The 23446-nt window shown below is 43.4% G+C and overlaps 2 protein-coding genes across 2 annotated transcripts in view; both read left to right on the top strand.

Moving 5' to 3' along the window:
- Nucleotides 1–4094: 4094 nt before the first annotated feature.
- Nucleotides 4095–7989, top strand: edn2 (endothelin 2). Its single transcript, XM_030348156.1, has 5 exons — nucleotides 4095–4594; nucleotides 5324–5483; nucleotides 5711–5830; nucleotides 6480–6560; nucleotides 6674–7989. The coding sequence occupies exons 1-5, from the start codon at nucleotides 4519–4521 to the stop codon at nucleotides 6759–6761; spliced, it is 525 nt and encodes a 174-aa protein (XP_030204016.1). The 5' UTR covers nucleotides 4095–4518; the 3' UTR covers nucleotides 6762–7989.
- An 11458-nt stretch (nucleotides 7990–19447) lies between these two features.
- Nucleotides 19448–23446, top strand: part of phactr4a (phosphatase and actin regulator 4a) — a 31127-nt gene continuing 27128 nt past the window's right edge. Inside the window, exons 1-2 of the mRNA XM_030348113.1 lie at nucleotides 19448–19776; nucleotides 22903–23020. The gene's annotated coding sequence lies outside the window, so the exon portion shown is untranslated. The remainder of the gene's footprint in view (nucleotides 19777–22902; nucleotides 23021–23446) is intronic.

Below are 23446 nucleotides of genomic sequence, written 5' to 3'. Positions count from 1 at the left end.
TTTGTGTTTCCATTTCTGTCTCAGCCTTTGAGAATACCAATTGAATGCAATCTATTGGGGTGGGGGGGGGGGGGGTGAACCTCAATCCCCTTGCAGTGTAGTGGATTAGGTCACCACAAACTGGCGAATGAAACAATCCAATTAGAGACCAGGCGGTCAGGGGGCCATGTTGGTACTTGAGGCAGGCTAAGGATTTTTTGTTAGTCTATCATGTGAAAAATAGCTCCACCCTGTGGTCGTATAAAAGCATAGTTAGATATGTGGATAAACTGTCCAAATATTGATGGGCTTGTCTATTGATACTTATTTTTGTGGAGATACACTATTGCTTACTAGGAAATTATATATAGAACATGTGTCTTCCGATGTGATAAGTCATAAAATGATTTCAAGAAGAAAAGCTTTCTTTGTTTCCTCCTAAGACTTGTGTCGTGTGCTACCGCTAGATGACAGTATTGTGCAACTATTATTGAAACTTAGTTTGTACATTACGTCATCTGCCAGACAGCGGGCTCAGAGGTCCATGGCTCCCAGACCCGTGACAGGTAAGTGTTTTGGCATCCTCGTAGACTGTTTAACTCGAAAATACGATCATTCCAGTCTAAAAAAGTCTCCATCTGTAACTGTGGGCACACAGATAGTGGGTCATGTCCACATTGTTTGAACATGATCATTTATGGGCACAAATTGTTGGACTTTGAAGTGGGCAGATTGAAATGGGTTTGTTACTATGGCAGCCCAAACAGATACCTGTGTGGGTATAGTAGCGAGCGGGGGTGACGAGCGGGGAGCAGGGGGGCGTTATCCGTCTCTTCCAAACGCCTAGAAACCTCTCTTCCTGTTGCCTGTTATCAATGTTTGACGGATTGGAAATCAGGGCGACACATTCCTCTACGCAGGGGACAGTTATGGCGTTATTCATGTTCTAGTTATTTGTTTTGCCACATTCCTGACTGGTTGGTGTCTAACGGTGGGGGATAGTGTCAAGTTACACTTCAATGGGCATGTGCAAATTGAATCCCCTTTCCATATATGGGCACTTAACGCTGTCAATTTGACCCATGTCACAATTAATCCCAGTAGTAACTGCCATCAAAGGAAAATGTTGATACTGTCTCTTAAATAGTGGCGGGCAGTTGTTACAAACTATGAAGAAAGTTACATTTCTTAACAAATGGTTGTTCACGGTGATGAGGACCTTTAGAAGTGTCAACATAAATTGTACGTACACACAATTCCTCATTATGAATTATGTCATGAATTTATTTATATATATACATATCCATTTTAGTGAAAGAGAACCAAAGAACCTTTTGATTTAGAATATTGAGACGTTGGAAGTTCTTTTTTCCCCTTCAGCGTAGTGCTCCCACTCAAAAGATGTGTGCACTTGTGAATGTGATGAAATGAAAGAGTCTGAAGGTCATTAGGGCCACTATTTCCCATGCCTCACTTCTTGAGAAAAAGTCATAAGAACGTCAGCAAACGTCTGCCCCTGACTATCTCCAAATGTTAATCAGACACACCCCACATCAACCGCTCCGCTCAGCTACCTCAGCTGGACGTCTGGTACCGCCACCGCTAGGAGCAAGCAAAAAGCCGATCATCAAAGTAACAACTCTTCTCTGTTTTAGCACGGCAGTGGTGGAGCTAGCTCCCGGCCAGTGTCAGGACCGCAGAGTCGCTCACCAGCTTCCGCAAATTACTCAAGACTCACCTCTTCAAGGCACTTGATGTTCTCACATATTGTATGTGTACATCCTCACACTTAAAAATAGTACTTAGCATTGTGTAGCACATTATTCTAGCTAAGATTGTTGCATATGGGGAATGGGTTAAACTAACGATTGTTAGTGCTTGGGACTCGGTTCTATAAATATCCTTACTGTACCAACGTCAATATATTTTTTCTCTTCTTCTGGCAAATGTATTATTGTAATAATATATTATTGTAAATGTATGATATAATGAAGTCTGTGGGTTGATTTTGTGTAGTTTTCCGAGATGGGGTTTACAACAACAGTCTGTGCAAGGGGGGACGGGACATATCCTACACATGTTATCCCATAGGTCAACACAGGTTTCCTTCTTTGTAAAGGAAGCATTGTTTCAAAGATCACTAGGTTATTGTGTCTGCTCGTATCTACGTCTGCATACCAGGGAATGCCTCCACACACACACACACACACACACACACACACACACACACACACACACACACACACACACACACACACACACACACATCCAAACACATTCCTTCTCCATACTTTCTGCCATCCGGAAGAGGAACTGGATAAGGGCACATTTTTCACGGTCGTGGCTGTCGCCTCACCGTCTTCGGACGCTGTCCAGAAAGGACCTGAAGGGAAAGAAGGCGGACGGCATTGATACTCAAGCTGCGTCTTAAAGGGATACGACGAGATATCTGTCAATGAGTGTTCGCCTGTCTGACTCATGAAACAGGATTTTCCCTGAGATCCATTTAGTTTGGTGCCTTAATGGTTTCATCAGGGCTCACTTGTACTGACTTCATCTCGCTGGGTTAAGTTCCACACTGAGACAAGTTGTTTGATTTCAAAGTCCTTGTCTGCATTTCCCGGTCAAGGGTTCCCCATAACGGCGCTATACCTTTTATTAACCTCTACCAGCTGTTCCCTAGTAGTCTAGTCTAGAGTGTATGAGTGACGTGTAAATCCCTAACTTGTTGTTTGAAAATGCTATGGAGGGTGATTGTGCTGCCCCCCCCCCTCTCCCCCCAGCCTGCCACTGGTCCAAAACTTCACACACAAAAATATTTTCCTTGTCATGAGGGTCAGAGAAATACTTGCCATTTCAATCAGGGTGACATCATTTGGCCATTTCCCTCCACACACACACACACACACACACACACACACACACACACACACACACACACACACACACACACACACACACACACACACACACACACACACACACACACAGCCAGCCAGTTTCCCCCCCCTCTTCTTTCCTCTCACAACACAGTGTTTCCTGTGTAGGAGTCCCCAGATCTGTTTATTTTGTCAGCGATGACGGCAGAACCCGGGATAACACTGTACTTTATCGTCAGCAAATGTATGCATGCATAGGTATAATTAATTAATATCTTGTATTCAAAAGAGCAGGGCCCTGACGGCTCAGTGTTGGTGGCTGTTAGGGTCCGAGCTTCACACAATGACACCGATCCTCAAACCCAATTTCCCCTTTTTAATATATCCAGCTTGTATGATGGTTTGCACTGGGTGAGTTCGGGCCTGTGGACGTGTCCATTGTTCCCTGTATCTTTCCCCCAACTGATAGAGACTGATGGACGCACCCCTGGACACAAGATTCCACCCCAGACTCTCCATTAGTGTGCGTGTGTGTGTGTGTGTGTGTGTGTGTGTGTGTGTGTGTGTGTGTGTGTGTGTGTGTGTGTGTGTGTGTGTGTGTGTGTGTGTGTGTGTGTGTGTGTGTGTGTGTGTGTGCGCGTGCTTGTGTGTGTGTGTGTGTTATTATGGTGAACTGTGTAGGTGGTCCAGCCCCCCTGGCTGGTCAGGATTTCCATTTACAAAAGATAAATCGCACACTACGTCTGTCTGAACACTGTTAAGAGATTAGGAATGTGTGTGTGTGTGAGGTGTGTGGTGTGTGGTGTGTGGTGTGGGTGTGTCTGGTGTTTGTGTGTGTGTGTGTGAGCGCACGTGCGTGTGTCATGATAGCCAACACACATCAAGTTACTGTATGTAAACAACCCTTCATCACAGTGAGATACTTAAAGGGCCCCCCCCCCCCCCGGGCAAGCAAAAACTCCTTTTAATGACCAAAGAAAACTTGAGGGGTGCAGACAGAGAGATCCCTTCCTACAGGGAAGGGGTGAGGGGTGCAACATAGGAAATAACTACATGCACATCCATGTGTCTATAAAATATGAGCTCTTTAAACTCAACTGGGGTTCCACGATGGACCGATCCACTGTCTCTCCAGGGGATTCCTCCGGCTCCGTATTCCTGCAGACAGACACACTTCCTCTGGCCTGACGCAACACACACACACACACACACACACACACACACACACACACACACACACACACACACACACACACACACACACGAGCACACACACACACACACACACTGAGGAATGCAGGGAGCGGGAAACAGCAGCACACAGCCTTGTAAAGGAACGGAGGTGAGGAGATACTGTTGAGGGCGGGGCCAGACTGCTCAGAGGGGCGGAGACATTGGAGGTGTTTAAATAGAGCTGGGGTCGAGGCAGGGAGGCAAAAGCCGAACGCACCTGCTGCCTCTGTATAACAAGAACTGCCTGACCACACCACAACTGGGACTCTCTCTCTCTCTCTCTCTCTCTCTCTCTCCGCTCTCTCGCTCTCTCACTGGGATCCACTGGTGTCTGTCGCTAATACAAACCCTGAGGATTAAAACCTAAATAAGGCCATTCGGGACAACTTGTGCAAAGTGTACTTTAGTAAAAGAGCGGATAACGAAGATGACCCGAGTGATGACTTCGTCTGTGTGCAGGGATGTGCTGGCCCTGGTGCTGTTCTTCGTCCTCATGCAAGACGGTGAGTTACTCTAATGGGTTGTTTATTTTGTATTGCTGCGTTCGATTATGGTTCTTCATTGTCCATATGATATAATGTCTAATCTAAAATAAAGTATTATACATTTTATGTGTAGGTTAAATATAATGTAGGCTATACTTTCTGCTTCAAGAAATGCAGTTGTAATACAATGAGCCTAAAAACTAGCCTGAATATGGAGTATTTAGTGATTATTTAGATTACTTGATAAAATGTATAAAAGTGATTCTGCATTGAAATAGCTAGGCTACACAGTGATTTTTTACTTAACAAAGTTATACAAACATGTACCTTTTAAATTCAGTTTACGGAATTTAAAATAGTTTATATATATATATATATGATTAGTTTATTCCAAATAGCCTTCTGCTCAAAGGAGTAGGTGTAACCTGCAGCATTCCAGTACATCCCTGAACGTATCAACAATGTTGCCCTGCCAACCTCATTTCCGCTGGGAACATTAATTGATTAAGAGGCAATATAATCAGAATATTTACCAGCTTTGCAAGTCCTTGTTTGACTTGGCACAGATTCCGAATCCCTATTTGCGATGATCGCTTGAGATTACAATTTCAGTGAGCCACACCGATTTGCGTAGTCACAATCACTCCTGGGGACACTGACAAGCCGTGACCCGCCACGTTTTGACCACACGCTTCGGACATTACTTTGCACTTTTTAATCTCCGGGCCCTTTTGTGTTTGTCTCCAGGTCTCGGACTCCCCTTATCAGAGCCTTCGGAGTCACCGACCCAGAGCGCGCCCCCGCCGCCCCACCGCGTCAGGACAAAGCGCTGCTCGTGCAACAGTTGGCTGGACAAAGAGTGCATCTACTTCTGCCACCTGGACATTATCTGGATCAACACCCCGAGGTAAGAATCTAAACCTCCCTCAGCCACCTCCTTCGGGAACACCTACGTTATGAATCAGCCAAATTCAATGTTACATATCAACGTTTTATATTGACACACGCCTTATTAGGCCGATACGATTTAAACAAATTCAACACGACGTAGCCTACACACGTTGCAATTATTGCGCAGTTTTAAAAAAATAGAGGGAAAAAAAAAGTATAACAAATATTTTTTTTCCTCCCCAGTAAAATGGTCCCGTACGGCCTTGGCAGTCACCTGTCCCGCCGCCGCCGTCGCTCGGCCTCACGCTGTGAGTGTGCCCAAGGACGGGCCGACACGACCTGCTCCAGCTTCTGCCACCACAGGTGAGAATCTCCCGCCCTTCCCCGGCTTTAATCCTCCTGGGAGATAGTGTTTATTAGTTGTACTGTCTGTATGTAGCCTCGATTAGCATCCAGATGCTAATCGAAACAGTGTAGCCCATGTGTCTCAGGGCCGGCGGCGGTCATGCGTGAAGAGCCGGTTGCCTTTAAACAGACAAATCAGAGAGGCCATCATTTGAAGGCGCGCTTTGGAGGAGATACCATCAGAGATAGGCTTACCTATTCCTGCTTATGAGGGCAGTACGTGAAAATTTAGAAAACCTGCACATTCCTTGGACGCTCCTAGATGTGTCAGTCACATGTTTATACCAGCATGCTATTTTAATGTTTCTTCTTCTTGTAAAAGGAATGCGTGTTCGTGTTCATCAGTTAGTGTTCGGGGTAGTTTTGACGCAAGGTGATTAGTCAATAGGCGATATGAGTTTATCCAAGGTGATTCCTTTCTAGATTGCTTAAAGATAGTGGAAATTTCAGCACCGAGGCCACGGTAGTAAAAACAAAACTGATTCATCAAAAGACTAGATCAATTCAAGTCAACCCAGTACTCTGTACATTGACTGCATGTATCTTTGAAGGATTTCCAAGAAATGTTGGCCTTTTCTTACCACTGGTTTCTGTTCCCCTCCCACAGCTCAGAGAAGCCGCAGGCTGTCAAGGCACCAACGAAAACCAACAAGAACAGCAGCAAAGGCTCACTGCTGTCTTCGTTAAGGTAAGAGAACATCAAAAACATGATTGTACTGAGATCCATTGTTCTTGGTGCTTGAATGGTTTCATCATCACGATTCCCTTGTACTGACCTCATCTCGCTCGGTTTGGTTCCAGATCTGTAGTCCACCACAACGCTGCCATTGCCCAGAAGTCCAGGCCTGTGGGCAGAGGCCCGTCGAAGGCCAAACACTGGGGAGCATGATGGACAGCTAGAGAAGCACCCTCGGGAAGGAAAAGACAGAGCAAGCGCACTTTATATCACTGACACTTAAAAGCCTTTTGTTTTAAAACTGAAACACTTATGGACCTAAAGAATACTCCAGTCACCGGACCAACCTTGGCACCACACTGATGCAGCCTTTTGAGCCTGCAGCCGTCTAGAATCATGTGTGTTGCCATCTTGGAAGTTACTTTAGTGCAGAGCGAAGAAGAGACTGACGGAGACGGGAAGAGAGGCCAAAGGTCCATCGAGTATCTCATCCAAAGGACTTGAGACCACTCCTCACTCCACGTTGGAGATCTGGTTGGAGGCATCCGTTACCACGGAGACCTAGAGCGCGCCATATGCTGCTGTGGTGGGGTGGACTTTTATGGAGTTATTGCTGTCATAACCAGCATTGTTTGCTGGGTCGCCTTTTGTTATTTTTCTTTTTATCCCTCTGTATCAGAGCGGATCCCATAGTCCTGCTCTCAAGCAGTAGTTAAATAATAACTGCAATAATAACTAACGAGCATAAAGACTGACTCATCATCAGGAAATAACATTTAGGATTCACACACACACACACACACACACACACACACACACACACACACACACACACACACACACACACACACACACACATCTTAAAAACACGTATCACACAAAGACATACAAAACAAGACAAACAGCGTTGGTATGTCTATTGTGTTGGCTGAACTATTTAATGTGTGGCTCTTGTTTTGATTGAAGATAAGCCAGCAGGTTTCAATAGCATGGAGCTTGCCAAAAATGCACCAATTGTTGGTCTCCATAACACAATATTCAGCTAATGCCCGTTAATTAACCCATGGAAATTGTGCCCCCCCCCCCCCCCCCTTTCAATATTTCAAAAACAATTTCACATTGTGCCTGGAAATGGGGTGTATTGTTGTCTCACTGCCTCTGTGTTTTTCTTCTAACATTGAAGAACTGACACAGATAGTCATATCAAAATGCTGTATTATGTGATTATTATGTCTATGATGAGCGCTGGGCTATGAATTTGTCTTGGCTCCAACAATATTGCCCCTTTTATGGGGTTTCCTAGACCAAAGCAACCTTGAAAGTCTACCCGCAAATGGAATTGACTGCCATTACTGTACTTATCTTGTTTATAATTTATTTATTCTAACTTATTCAAAACTGTATGTTTATATATGTATTTATAAATATGTGTATGTTTGATCTTATATGTGACAAATAAAAATGCATAAATCAATTACCTGTTCAACTTGTTCTTTTTAATCAATGGGTGGTGGTCAGTTTAAACAAAACAATACGTACATCAGAATCGACATAATAGACTTCAAAACAACATGGGCCATTTCAAAGGCACTTATAAGAACACTGCACTATGCAAATGCTCAGAACAGTCCAAACAGTGATGCTGTTTTGAGAGGATATTCATGAACCTATAGGTCTACTCTGCCTGCAATGCAAACACGTCACGTTCCTTGTTGTCACTTCTAAACGATGCTCCATAGCTACCTATTCAATGCATAGCGGTTCGGCCGGTTTATGTCCTGAGAGCATAGTATGTCCTCCGCCTCTTTCTTTCAGCATTCACTCAGTCACTAGTCACTCACTGCATTCATGTTACCTGTTCACACACACACACACACACACACACACACACACACACACACACACACACACACACACACACACACACACACACACACACGCAAACAACAGAATTACATAACATGTGTTATGCCGGGCCAGTGGTTCACAACCTCTTTTGGGCCAGTGTCCCCATTTCTAGCATCTGAAAATGTTTGCAACCCAAACTTGAACTTTTGTGCATCTGCTTCCACACAGAAGCTTTTCTCCCAATCAAAAAGTGCCGGCAATATCAATATTAGGTGAACATTATCGCGTCGTTCTCCTAAACACAAAGTGTAGTAGTTATCACTCAGTGATAACTACTTATCACTCAGTAGCTCAAGTTGTAGTGAGCTTTAAAATATGTGGTTAAGGACATGCACCTGACTTATAGTGGGCTTCAAGTCACTTCCCTCCACAGTCAATTATTGAAAGCAAGGTTAGTATCGCACACACACACACATACCAAACACTAGCGAACAATGTTGCGAGATTATCTGACTAAGAGACCCCAAATGAAAACAGGAAGTTTTTCGGTACATTCCTCACACATACCTCCCAAACACAGGGAAAAACAGGAGGCAGGCAGTGTGTGTGCGCGTGTGTGTGTGTGTGTGTGTGTGTGTGTGTGTGTGTGTGTGTGTGTGTGTGTGTGTGTGCGTGCGTGTGTGTGTGTGCGTGCGTGCGTGTGTGTTTGTGTGTGTACATGTGTGTTTGTGTGTGTGTGTATATATGTATGTATGTATGTATGTATGTATGTATGTATGTATGTATGTATGTATGTATGTATGTATGTATGCGTGTCTGTGTGTGTCTGTGTGTGTGTGTGTGTGTGAATGTGTTTGTGTGTGTGTTTATGTCTGTGTCTGTGTCAGGGGGAGATGGGGGGGGTTGGTACGCCTTCTGAAGATGAACCTTGATGACAGGATTGTAATAACAAGTTGCTGTATTGTTTCTCAGTGTGACGTCTATTCACCACACGTTTCTACCCTCATGCATCTTGTGTCACATAGTGGCCGCCGATGCTAAGTCAGATTGTAGTTGTTTTCTTGCTGGTTTCGTCTGCACAAAGCAGCTTTTGAGATGGGCTGTTATTCGCTCATTGATTGTATGTTTCATTTTGCAGACAAAACCTTCTGTCTTTTATTTGTGCCACACTTGTGGCTACAAAACAAATTACAAAAACCAAACCCGCGCCAAAAAGACTACCAGAGGTCCTCTTAAAGAAAAAGACACACAGAGCAGCCCTCACACACGTCGGGCCTGAGCGATGCAGCCAGGGCGCTGGCTCTCTGTTACGACCTTGCCACAGGTGAGGCTGATCATCATTAGTGACTCTCTTCACACGGGCTCTGTAACAAAGACCAAAGCAAAACGGGCAGGTTTGACCGACCTAAATAATTACAGAGTGCGGAAAGTATAAAGCAAATCAACGTAAAGAACATATTCATGTTTGACGACTTAGCATCACAGCCAGACTAATTAACACCAAAGTACTTAACCAGGCATCACAAGGGGAAGGCGCCCGCGGTGCATGCCAGTGTGGTGTTGATTGACAGCCTCTTTCAGAATGACATTGTGAAATGATGACAGCTGAACGACCACGCCATGCTGCTTAGTGTCAGGGTGGCTAGTAGCTACGTAGGATTCCCCCTGAAGATATAGTGGTTCAACGCGTGATGGGTGGCCTTTATAATAACCTAAGTTTGCTATTTTGAGCACGGGCTGGCAGTAAAGTCATACCTTCTTTCTTTGAACACAGTATGTAATACCTGCACACTGCCCTTGAAACACAGAAAGTGCAGCTTTTCAAAAAAACAAGGGCAGCAATTCGCACAGTTGAATCTTCTATTCAATAAATTATGTTCAGTTCAATATAATTAGTTAATTTAGTTTCGATAAAAAGATCATCAGAACCGGGTGTTGAGACTATTGTTTTCTGTACTTCTGTGTCCCCACAGGCTAGCCTGTAGTAATGACTCTGCTTTTCTGTTTCTTTGAACTGCCCCCCCCCCCCCCCCCAACCCCGTCCTCTGAGCTCCACGGAGCTAAGTGTGACGGCGATGTCTGCAGTTAAAAAACGTCTATCTGTGAATTCCAACACTTCCTGGTTTTGTTTATCGGGCCTTCTTGGACGTCGGGACATTAGGGACAGACAGGGCAATCGCCCACACACGCACACACACACACACACACACACACACTCCAAACACATACACCACACACACACATACATCGCACACACACATGATGCACACACACACACACACACACACACTCACACACACGTACGCACACACACCCAACACACACACAAACACACACACATACACACATGCACACAGACACTCAGACAAATAAACACCACACACACACACACACACACATGCACACACCTCACACACACAGACACACATGCACACACAGTTCTGCCCTTTCATGGGGCTCCTGGGTAGATATGTTTGGCATTCGGATAGAAAAAGAAAAAAATGCGGTTGGAGGGGGAGAGGAGAAGGGGAGTCCACACAGATTCTACAGGAGATACTAGGAAGTTATAAGGAAATGAGCTGGTTTCTCATACCAATTTCTTGGTATGAGATCCACCTCGACGCGCTCAAGACTGTTGTGAATAGCAGACATTCTTGGGGCACGTCCTCATCCATGTCTAAAAGGAAGCACTTGAATCAGTTTCAAATCTTCTTTGAGTGTGAAAACACCAGCTGGCTTATCTCAACTCTTTTTCCGTCATAAAATAAGCGGGGATGACTGATTGGTCAATTATCTTTAAAACAAACAGACCACACCTGTAGACTATTTCTAATGGATATGAATCTCGAATACCCATTAGGAATGTTTGATGGGTCTGAGCAGGAGGTCTGTTTGTTTTAAACCTTATTGAATGTTTAGTCAAATCCTGGCTTATTTTATAATGGGATCAGGCCTGAGATGAAGAAATCAACTTAAGTTGTATGTGTGTGTTTGTGTGTGAAAAAACATGAATAAAACATGTATACATACATGTTTTATTGAATCGTGCTCTGGGACAAGATTCAATAGGTTAACGTTTGTGCGCATGAGTACGAAATCGCGTGATACCGGGTTGGTTTTAACAGCCATCCATGTTTGTCTTCACCCGCCCCTGGTCAGCATGTCGGTACTGGACTGGCAGTCTGCTTATGGTACAGATCGCCATCGGAAGAGTTCCTGGGCCGTCTGGGCACACGTACGCCAGATTAGGTGATAGCCAACGCACCTGCAACCCCAGCGCCGCAGTGTAAACAATCGGCGGCGGCTCTCTAAACAGTCCCCGCCTTCACCTCCGTACTCCACGTCTCCGATGGCTTATCTTAATTTTCTATTCAGACTCTGAAGATGTCCACCTGCGATCTCTCTGAGCGGGGAGTTATGTCAGGGTATAGAGCGATACAGGGTACAGTCTGCGGCGGTGTGTGCACGTCCGCCATGTTCGAACCACGGAGAGATGTGTATTTTATGACAAGCCTTATGGACAGTTCAGGTCGGTCTCCGAGGGGGTTATAGATCCGCGTTCAAATGAGGAACACCTTGCACTATAGTTCCAGGCCTTTCCAGAACGATGAGGACAAGCTTTCACAAGCCCTGAAGGGGACTGAGGGAGACCTTGAACTCGAGCCCTCACACATGTACGCTTAGATCCATGCTGGATCTAAGCGTACATGTGTGAAACATTAGTTGACTGCTCAAGTTTATCAGGTTCATCATTCGTCAGGTGACTGATTATCAACCGGGAAAAAGAGCAAACATTCATTTCATCATGTGTTGATTTCTTAAGACTGCCATTTGGTAGCTACAGGTTCCCTTTACCCAGACATTTTTTATTTCACGATGGCACACCTGCTATGTATGGGGTGCTTCAAATGGGTGTTTTTGTTGAAGGAGAACGAGACCTTGGACCACGATTCAGAGGGAGCTATATTCGTTTTAGGGGAAATGGGAGTAATATTTTTACTCTAATATTTAACTTTATCAAGCACGCCTTTGATTTATATCTTGAACGTGCGCTTTAGTAAGTCGCACACACGCTTTAAGTAAACTTAAACTCTCATGTAACCCCCCTAGGCTCAGAGATAAACAGACCAGAAATTGCGTTTCGGACGTCCGGTATAAAGCTACAAATCATGACCCTATCTTAGCCTAGCTAGAGGAAGAGCAAAACAAAATGATCACAACAAAAGCTACTTTATAATCTCTCATGCCTCAGCTCAACAATGGGGCCGGCCGAAATGTGGAAAGGTTGCTCTCAGGACTCTGCTTCAACTGTTGGTGCCCAAAATGTGTCTTTGAGCAGTAAACTCCTAGCTGTTGCTGATGCTCTGGATGTCCCCTTGCTTGCATGACACGTCACCTGTGTTTGAAAGAGCTTGGGTGGAAGAGAGGCATTACCCTCAGAGTGCTTTAAATAGCTTCATGAATGCATAACTATGTGCTTGGTTGCTGACTGCATGAGATCCCGAAATGCCAACGCTATCATCGAGTAGCAATGTAAAAGGGTCGCAAGAGAAAGTCTGGAGAAAGTATTACTATGATACTCATAATATACAGTTATATGAGATCTGGTGAAAGGTCACATCTCACCCATTTGTACGTCATTCTCAAATTACGATTATAAACGATTTATCATTTATCTTTATCTTATAAAGTGTGAGTCTCACTCACTGACTAAACTGTTCCCGGGACCTGCTGTGATCCTCCTGTAGTAAACCTTTTGACTTAGTCATTGACCCATGAGATAGTGGGGTGGCAAAATCCTTCGGTTGAATGATCTGGCGTTGCAGGAACACACAGTTAAACAACCCGAGCCACAGTGGTTGGTAATGGTCCGTTGCACACAATGTTTCCACAACGAACTGTGATCTGCTCCATCTGCCGGAACGTGCTTTTCTTCTTCTTCTTCTTCTTTTTTTCTTTCACACTCTGCTTGGGGTCATTTCTCACTAATGACTGGTTCACTGCAGGTTGACCTCGTCGAAGAGCAGGAGGTATGCTCCTGTTCCCCCCCACACCGCCAACCGCTCCCCTAGGGAGACAGGGTAAGATATACAGTATAGATTAGATATGATGATAAAGTGAGAGGGAGAGAGAGAGAGAGAGAGAGAGAGAGAGAGAGAGAGAGAGAGAGAGAGAGAGAGAGAGAGAGAGAGAGAGAGAGAGAGAGAGAGGGGGAGGAGAGGGAGAGGGGGGGGGGAGAGGGGGAAAGAAAAAAGAGACAACCTTGAAACACAGAAGGAATGAGAGAATCTGGTCAACAACTTGAAGAGAGAAAGAAGAAGGGAAGAAGAAGGGGAAGAAAAGAGAGAGATGATAGAGCAGGCGCTGAACAACTAAAGGTTGTTCATTAATCATATTGGAAGGCGACTGAAGGCACGCAATCGGCCCTGTGTTTGCTTTGCTGGGAAGGGTCACTGCTACTCGGTTCATTCTGAGCAAACTAATTTACAACACTCGGTGCGTCCAGTGGATGTCAAACAAGTCCTTTCACTGGAGCCACAATGGCCTCTTGTGTGATACATTTATTCAGCTTATCAGAGAGTACACTGGAACACGGTTATCAGGTACCATTTCATTTGTGATAATAATAATGATCATAACAATGATAATGATGAGGATAATAATAATAACAACAACAATAATAATTATAGTATTATTATTATGCTTTATAATAATTGTATCTAATATCAAATTAATATAATTCTTATTATAAATATAATTAGAATTAGAATTCAGCTAAATAAATAATAAGTAAAAATGTATAATAATGATAATTATAATACCAATACAACGTTGAATCTGGAGAGCCTCTTTGATGTATAGAATGATATATGTATTATATATTTTTACTGGAGAACTATAGATTCAGCTTGTTCCGAAGTTATAAAAATTAAAGGCATCCGAGGCATATGACATAGAAAAGATAAAGAAACATAACATTAATAAATAGATAATCAAATGAAAAAATAAAATGCAAAAAAATATAAAAGCCAATAATAAACAAATGGGTAAACGAATAACAAAAAAACCAACAATAATAATTCATTTCTTTTAGTTTTCTAAAATGGCTTCCACATCAACATATGGTGGCTTACCACCCTAGCCTGTAGTTAACCCTGAGGTGAAAGCGGTGCCTAGTAGTGCCTATAAGGATGGCTATAATAAGCCTGATTAACCCCACGGAATCCCCTCTGACCTCAGCCTGGACTGTGTATGGAGAGGGTGTTTTGACAAGGTGTGGGCAGACAGCATAGATCCGATATAGGAGGCTTGTCTTGGAGGGGCTTTGGCGGCTATGAGGTCAGGCAAAGAGACTATAGCCTCCACGTCATAGAGAAGTCTTTGAAAAGCATTGAGCAGCCAAAGAGATAAGAATGGAAAGGGAAGGAAGATTAAAGAGGGGAAATTGTAATTGTGTGTGGGTTTTTCAAGGATCCCCTTTGAGAGTTCAATGCTCTATATATGGCAACAATCGCTTATGATTTGTTGAATACTGGAGATTATGTCATTCTGCGATCTGTTATGGGAAGTAATAGAAGTAGGGGCGGTGAGTTGTCAAAGGATGGTGATGATTGAGGATATCTTACAAACATTTTTATTGGTTTGGAGGAGGAGCCATGGCATTATCACATTATTTGATATATTCGATGAACACACCATAAATACAAATGAGCAGACTGATTGTGGCCGTTTTCCTACATTGTGAATATGTTCCTATTGTCACTGATTCCAAGGTTAGTTTAGACACCGGCTCACTTCCTGTGCTTATCGATCTCCTCAACCCCCAACGCTGACCTGCTAACAACAAGCCACGGGCATCTTGTATGATTTCATGCCGCGTGGTTTATCGGACATCGTCCAGATGTGGTGGGGCGACGACATACAGTGTTCCAAACCTCCCCTTTTTAAAACAAAGTCCTATGGTGAAGCTATAAAAATAACCTGCAAACGTTATCAGCCAAGGGTGTGGACCACAGTGTGTGTGTGTGTGTGTGTGTGTGTGTGTGTGTGTGTGTGTGTGTGTGTGTGTGTGTGTGTGTGTGTGTGTGTGTGTGTGTGTGTGTCTGTGTGTGTGTGTGTGTGTATCTTATCATGGGGGAAACCCTAGGGGCATATTGGTCATCTTCAACATGGGCAGTGTTTGTACTGCGTGGTCGTGTGTGTGTGTGTGTGTGTGTGTGTGTGTGTATGTGTGTGTGTGTGTGTGTGTGTGTGTGTGTGTGTGTGTGTGTGTGTGTGTGTGTGTGTCGGCTTAATCATGGAGGAAACCTCAGGGGCCAGTTGATCATCCCGACATGGGCAGTGTGTGTGTGTGTGTGTGTGTGTGTGTGTGTGTGTGTGTGTATGTGTGTGTGTGTGTGTGTGTGTGTGGGTGTGTGTGTGTGTGTGTGTGTTTGTGCGTGGGCGTTTGCATTAATGTTAATGTGGGTGTTGGCATGTGTGTGCAGGCATGTGTGCGGGCATACTTTGATTTGTAATAAAGTGTTCAACCAAATTACACAAACAAATGTGATGAGTGTAAGCGGGTTTATGCCCATGTGTTTTAGTAGCGTGTCTATGTCTATTTACGTGTTTCTCTGCGTTGGTTTGAGTCTATTTATGGCTACGCTATAGCTATAGTTTATTCAGGACTCAGTGCAGGACAATGGCTTTGTCTCAAAATGAATGGGCAGACTTTTTCTCCAGCAGTGGCGACAAATCCAAAGCTTGTCAAACAAAACACACACACACACACACACACACACACACACACACACACACACACACACACACACACACACATAGACACATAACATTCTTGGGTGAGGAGAAAACACAGTTTCCATTCAACATGTATGTTGGACTATGACAACACACACACACACACACACACACACACACACACACACACACACACACACACACACCCAAACACAAACACACACACACACACATCCCCACACAATGTTGCGCAACACGGGGTTCATAGATTACCTAAAGGCACAATGATGTATTATTTAGACGCGTTCCAATCACACGGCCCCACGGTAATGGAGATTCCACCCCGCGGGTCACATGTTTCCACCGTAGGCCCTACCCCACGCACACTTTGTGAGTAAGCGACAGAGATGGAGAGCCACGTTTTCGGGCCTTTTTTAACAAACAGCTTTACGGCCTATGAGGATCAAACGGTCTGTGAGAACAACATGCTTATACAGCTCATTGGCGGTAAGTAGCCGTGCTTCCCCAGACACTAAGACGGGCCGTGCACCACCATTAGTCACCTGCAGTGCTGTGTTCAGACAGGTGGGCTGCAAGAAAGACTTTATTTTTTTCATTATTTGCCCTCCTGTCTGTTTTTCATGAGGTCTTTTTTCCACAAAGGAGGCTGAAGTTCTTCTGAAAAGTCACAGGGTCAAATTCAGAGCGGTGACTGTTTGTCTGTCTGTCTGTAAAGATCTAGACGGACAATGTGTACACACAGCGTCATTATGACCGGTAGCTGATGTGTACTCAGCCGGGGAAGAACCTGGGTTTGACTTTTCCATTGAACATGATGCCTTTTAAACCTACACTATGTTCCTACTACAGTGTTTAAACTCCATTGAAACATATCTGAACTAGGAGGTTTCTGAAGATCAAAACACACCCATGCGCCAGTCAATCAATCCAGGGTATAAAAACACAGAAAGCACTGGGTTCTGCTTCCACAATTTGTTTTGATCTCAGTTATTCAAACTTCATTCCTGGTGCTAATGCCCAACGGTGGATTTTTTATTTGATTGATTGTGGTGTATCAGTATTTAGCATGATATGAAGACACACACACACACACACACACACACACACACACACACACACACACACACACACACACACACACACACACACACACACACACACACACACACACACACACATAGCTCGGGAAATTGACCCCGCTTGAACTTCAAAATAATACCTTGGCTTTGTGTTATTTTTTTATCCACATTAACAGTGAAGGAAAATATTGATAAAATAGTTTGGCTATTGGATATCATAAATTGTTTTGCAGTTGCAGAAAGGTCATTATATTAGTTAGTATGAGTCATCATAAGATTGCATTATCCTGATGATGGCTGGTGTAAAGTTTGGGTGAAACTAAAAGAAGGCTCATATTTAATGTAAACAGTGTCTGTGTCAACAAAGATGAGCATTCATCCAAAACCAGTCTGGATTCCGGCATCTCATGCTCTACAAATTCTCGCTCATGAAAGTTACTTATTAAATCCAATTATGAGTCCCACTAATAATCAAGCATAATAACAAAGTTGCATGCTGGGTATCTTTATACATCTTAATAAAATGATGGGATTACCAAGTATTTGTTTTGAGTTTAGAGTAGCTGCGCATTTCAGACAATGATGTTAAATGTTTCCAGTAAAAGAACATGACGTCCAGGCGACCGACAGACATGTCTGTCGGTCGTCTGCCAGACAAACTGTATGACTTCTTACCTGCCGTTCCCTTTCCTGTCTACTATTAGTGGATGAAATGGCTTAGTTAGTGGTTGTGTTCCAATCCTACTATTTATAAACGTGAAGACATAGGCATGGCGAATCCAAATGTGGAAGTATTGTGTTCTTCGCGAAATACCACCCAAAGTTCTGAATATCAAACGTATTTATAGCTAGTCTTTTTTAAGACACAGATACTTCCTCCATTTGTTCACTGTTTTTCTAATTTGGTGTGGGTGCTGCCTGTAAGAGCCCAGGGTCATTTTATGCAAGGGTTCGTGATGGGGAATCAAGCATACAAGGATTGTACATTAGGTACAAACAAAAACAAGAAGAGGAACCTGAAATGGCAGGCGCAACTATAAGGATCGATAATTAGTAATTTATTCAAAGTTATGTCTTACTCCAAGTCAATGTTACAGATACCAAACTCATGAAATCCCTCGGGCCATCGCGGGTGACTGAGAGATTAGTTTTAGATTAATAAATGCTAGACAATCTTAGTGTGGGAATCGAGTGATGGGCGGACAGAGAGACCGTGTGACAGAATTTGAGAGAGAGAGAGAGAGAGAGAGAGAGAGAGAGAGAGAGAGAGAGAGAGAGAGAGAGAGAGAGAGAGAGAGAGAGAGAGAGAGAGAGAGAGAGAGAGAATAACAAAGTGAGAGTGACCCTTGTCTTGAACATAATTCCAGACCACTAAAGGTTCATGTGGAGGCTGGCTTTTGTGTGGCCTATTCCCCTTGATGCCATAATTACTCCTATGTAGAGCCGAATACTGCAGGGAATGTCAAAAAAACGGCTCCAGACTGGGAATTAATGTAGCTACCATTCGCACGCCAGCTCTTTCTTTTCTAAGAGGTCTGTTTACTTCAGATTGCTCCCCAAACAAAGGCACAAATACTTGTTCTGCCCTTGAGGAATTGAAAATGATTTTTTCTATCGGGAGCTGGCATCTATGCACATTTATCAAGCCCCAACCAAAGGGATTTGTTGTGTCTGCATTGCAATTAGGTTGGTCTATATTTATCTGATAAACATATTTCAAGCAGGTAATACAGAGATGAAACCATATTGTTTATCTGCTCTGGCAAGCTTGCACTTAATAAGGCAAAGGTGGGGCAACATAGAAGAACCAATTACCATAATAATTACGTGGAACTAATTTCTGAGAGCATTCGAAAGAAACACACACCCTCATTCACATGGCAACGCCAAATATTTACATCCACGGGAAACACATGGGCCATGAGAGAAATGTGTGCGCAGTAGCAATGCAGTTCAGCAGATAACCAGGAGAGGTCAGAGTATTCCATCACTTGTTTTGTGGTTTCTGAAAAATAAAATTTAAAATTAACGCAGATGTTTATGTAGGTAATAAAAATGACGTATCAATCCTATTTGATGTGTCATATGCTTTGCGCCTACCCTAACTAAATATAAATTAAAAGGGAAGGACGAGGTTGATAGGCTGGTAGTTTAACGCCTCGCACTTTAGGAAGGAGCCAGGTAAACGTGTTGTACACAACGGCGCATGCGCAGTTGTAATCTGCCTAATGCGGAATTAGCCGTTACACCTTTCATAACAAATACTGATTTTTCAAAAACTTTCCCTCGGTTCGTATATTGTAGGACGGGATTCAAATTATCGAACTTCATAACTTTTACGTTTTCAAAAGTTGAGCGGCTGAATTGAGGGCTAAAGGTGGTTAGCGGGGCTAGTTCCGCCTTCTGGGCCAGTGTTGGGTCGTGTGATTGGAGATCAGCGACTCGTCAAGTGTCACGTTAGGATCCACGTTAAGAGTTACAGACTAACCTTTGCTCCGTGTGTCCATGGGCTGGAGAGAACGTCATTTTCTTATTAAAGGGTGAGTACTGCCTATCCGAGTTGCTTATTTGTGTTATAAATATATATATATATACACACACACACAACCACCACTGTTTAGAAGTAGCCAAATAGGCTAACATAAGCTAACGCTACAATTTACTGGAATATCCACCTGTTGCTGGCGACTACATCAGGATTAACGCTATGCTCGAACGAATTCGACTATTTACGTTATCACAATTATGAAAGAAATAGGGTTATCATATAGCAGCCATCATCGTGGATGTTAGATACCCTGTCTTGTTGAAATTGGCAAGCTAACGCCAAACAAGTGATCTTGGACTACATAAGTTTATGATTTAAATCCTACTAGTTAAGCGTAAATGCACTTAGTCTCGACGTCGATGTTTATTGATAGGCGATATTCCCCGCATGTCGTTTGGACGACAGGCAGATATGTTACGCCTTTTTATTGCTTTTTTGTGGTTTTAATGAGCATTCGGTTGAATCAGTGGGCTCGTCTATTCATTGTGGGCCTGGTGAAAGACCTTCCAAACACTGTACCAGCAACTGTCATCCTATACTGCTATCCTACACTGCATCACATCACTCCATACAATCCTGTTTTAAGTACACGATACATCCCGCACGTTCTTTAGTCGCCTGATTTCAACCGCGCAAGCCTCTCCACACATTCCTGTACAGTCAGAGCAAGCCCTTCTACTTGTTTCAACAGGTACCTGTGTTTCTTCAGTACCTCATTATCCTAAGGTATTCTCATACGCCCCTGTACTGTCTCTGTAGGGTGTTTTGCTTTACTCCTGGACAACATAGAAAGGGAAAAGCCGTAAAGACATTTGAAATTGTTTTTAAATTTTATGGAGTAATCGGCTCATGACCTTGTACGTCAGCGCACTATTACAACTTGCTATAACATTGAAACTTGCTATAACATTTCCACAACAAATAAACAGGCGTATTTTTTGTTTAAATTATAAAATATGTACATATCCATTTGTAAAATCGCGGTAACCCCTGCGGATGAACTTTAGCCTTTATAATATAGCATCCATCTGAATAGATTATCAAGTAGGCTACTCTTCACTTTGTGTTGTACAAATCAGCCTGGTAGGGGAAATGGCATACATAATTAACAACAAAGTAGGCCAGCGACTGGGCAATACATGTTTCCTTTTTACCCCGGAAGCAACCAATTAAATCGGATGATAACAGCAGTGTTTGCATTCCATAACTTAGTACAAAACTGAGCACAGAGTACAGAATTGTCTGCCTCTCTTGGGTTCACTTTCTTTTCGTTATCAGGGTTTACGGTAATATTAAATGTTCATTCCTGAACAAGTTTGGTTCTCTGTTTCGGGAATGCTATGCCTGCTGACTGAAACTTCACACAATGGCTGTTTGTGCCGTGCACATCGAAAGGTCTTAATGAGTGGGTTTGAATGCTGAACACAGCGGGATTAGCAGTAGTGCTTATTTCAAAACGGTGTGTTTTATCCTACCAAAAAGCTATGCTATGCTGTACAATACTACAGCATGGTGGGAGTTGTCCGTATGTGTGTGGGGTCGTCTTGTCCATTAGGTCCATCCATCGATCGCTCAAGATTGAACAGCACAAGATCCAACAGCACTTGTGTATAATGGATTCAATCGTTTATCTTATCCCTTCGATGTTGCAACTGTCGTAATGAAAGTGGAGATTCCTCTTCTCGCTGTTCTCTGATGCTTGTCAGCTCCCTTGGCTCTACCTTTGTCAACAAACTATTTATTTAGTTGCGTTCCGTTCCTCCCGTAGAGCTTTCAAGGAGGTAGTTTGACACATTGTGGTCATTGTCAGTACACCTAACATGTGCTGGTGTTTGATCTGTCAAAATGGTCAATCTTAATTTTTCTAGTGTATACTACACAGCACACATGACATTAGAAACTCATTGCACTTGGGTAATGTACCATCATTCCACCGTTGGACATTCTAATTTCTCACCAAACCAGAAAGTCTGCCTGCTGTCTGCCTCCGTTTTATTTCTTTTTGCTTTGTCTTCTTTCTGCTTACATGAAAGGGACCACGTGAGGTTGCAACACAAAGAAAAACACTAAAGCTGTGATGTGTAATCCGGACATGCTCTGAACTAGCGTGTGTGTGTGTGTGTGTGTGTGTGTGTGTGTGTGTGTGTGTGTGTGTGTGTGTGTGTGTGTGTGTGTGTGTGTGTGTGTGTGTGTGTGTGTGTGTGTGTGTGTGTGTGTGTGTTGTTTATGTAGTCTCTCCTAGCCCTAAGAACTGTGCTGTGACTTGCATCGTCTCATGTTCTTTGAAGCTTTCGTCTGCTCACTTGCAGACACGCACACACAGTGTTGGACTGTACCTCCGTGCTCTGTTTGCTTTTTCCTGTCTGCTCAGAGTAGCGACTAACGAGTCCCTGTTTTTGCAGTGGAAGTGACCGCACACCCTGAAATCAGAGAAGAGAATAGAGTTGCGGTGGTGCTGATTACTACCTAATAAATAATTTGAGGGTTGAAAAGGGAACTGGGCATAAACTTTGCGTCCCATCTACTGTATAATATACCGGCTTGAATTTCAAATTCAGTAGTTGATTTTTGATCTGATTCATGAATCGCTGATTGCTACATGTGTATTGAATTTTCCTCCCTTTTTAGGTCCAGTAGCTACTGTTTTATAAGCCTGGCCTCTGATGCTTGCTTGCATATGTGCTGCTGCTGCGCATATGCTGCCTGTACATCACAGCCGTACACTTGCTAAACCAGTTGGACCATTGTAATGTGGGCATGCCTTTTTCCTGTGAAAGTCAACCTTGGACCTAGTGCCATTTTAGTTCTCAGGCGTTTGTTGTGGGCTGAGCAAATTAAGTTGACTCTATTTTGGGCTAACCCTTGTCTTGTTACTTTTGATTTAACAGCCTTTCATTGCTTATTGTCTCTTTCATCCGCGTCATCAAATATTTATAATCCAACGCACAGGACCGCCTGGTTGCTATGAATTCATCCAAGGGGTATTGACAAGACCTGCCTAGTACTTCCTATGGAAAAAAATAAATAATTGTTGGCGTTGGCCAATATTTAGCATGGGCTTTGAGCATGTGTTTGACATGGTTTGATCGTGATCCACATATGTTTGTCCATGTTACAGGATTACTGTCAACACTCAGCAACGGAGGATTCCATCTGGAGCCAGCGATAACCCCAGCAGCCCAGCGTCCGGGCACTGTTGCAGGGAATCGTCAGGACCCCAATGATTGTCAGCAGATGTAAGTGGATGCAACATTTATTGAGAATTGTCCCAACGTCAGAGCCTAGATAACCAGACTCAAAAGTCTTCGGCGCTGTATCTTGTGCCGATGACTGGTGCAGGACACTATGCTAAGCAGGAATATTTAGCATTTAGGGAAATGGTTTCAACAAATTTTCTCCAATGTAATCTTCCATTGTTATCCTGTAGTGAACATGGAGACATATCTAGTATTTATACTGCTTGTAGTTTCTTTTGAAATACTTTTTTTATAGCAATGTTGCAAATTGACATGGTTCCAACAAGGGTGTGAAACGAATGCGCAGAAAGAGATAATTTAGCTATTACTTATTTTCATCTCTCGCCCTAGTAGTTAGGCTCTTACACGTACAGTGTAAGCAAAATATGCAGTTTTCTGTTTTGTAACATCACAATTCACTGCAGA

The sequence above is a fragment of the Gadus morhua genome, chromosome 22 (assembly GCF_902167405.1).
Source record: "Gadus morhua chromosome 22, gadMor3.0, whole genome shotgun sequence".
NCBI classification, from domain to species: Eukaryota; Metazoa; Chordata; class Actinopteri; order Gadiformes; family Gadidae; genus Gadus; species Gadus morhua.
Note: the sequence above shows the minus strand (reverse complement) of the source record. Positions and strands in the feature narration are given on the sequence as shown.

Coding starts and splice junctions, on each gene's coding strand:
- edn2 (XM_030348156.1), top strand. CDS start 4,519: ATGACCCGAGTGATGACTTCGTCTGTGTGCAGGGATGTGCTGGCCCTG. Junction 5,831..6,479: donor TCCAGCTTCTGCCACCACAG/GTGAGAATCTCC, acceptor CCCCTCCCACAG/CTCAGAGAAGCCGCAGGCTG. Junction 6,561..6,673: donor TCACTGCTGTCTTCGTTAAG/GTAAGAGAACAT, acceptor GTTTGGTTCCAG/ATCTGTAGTCCACCACAACG.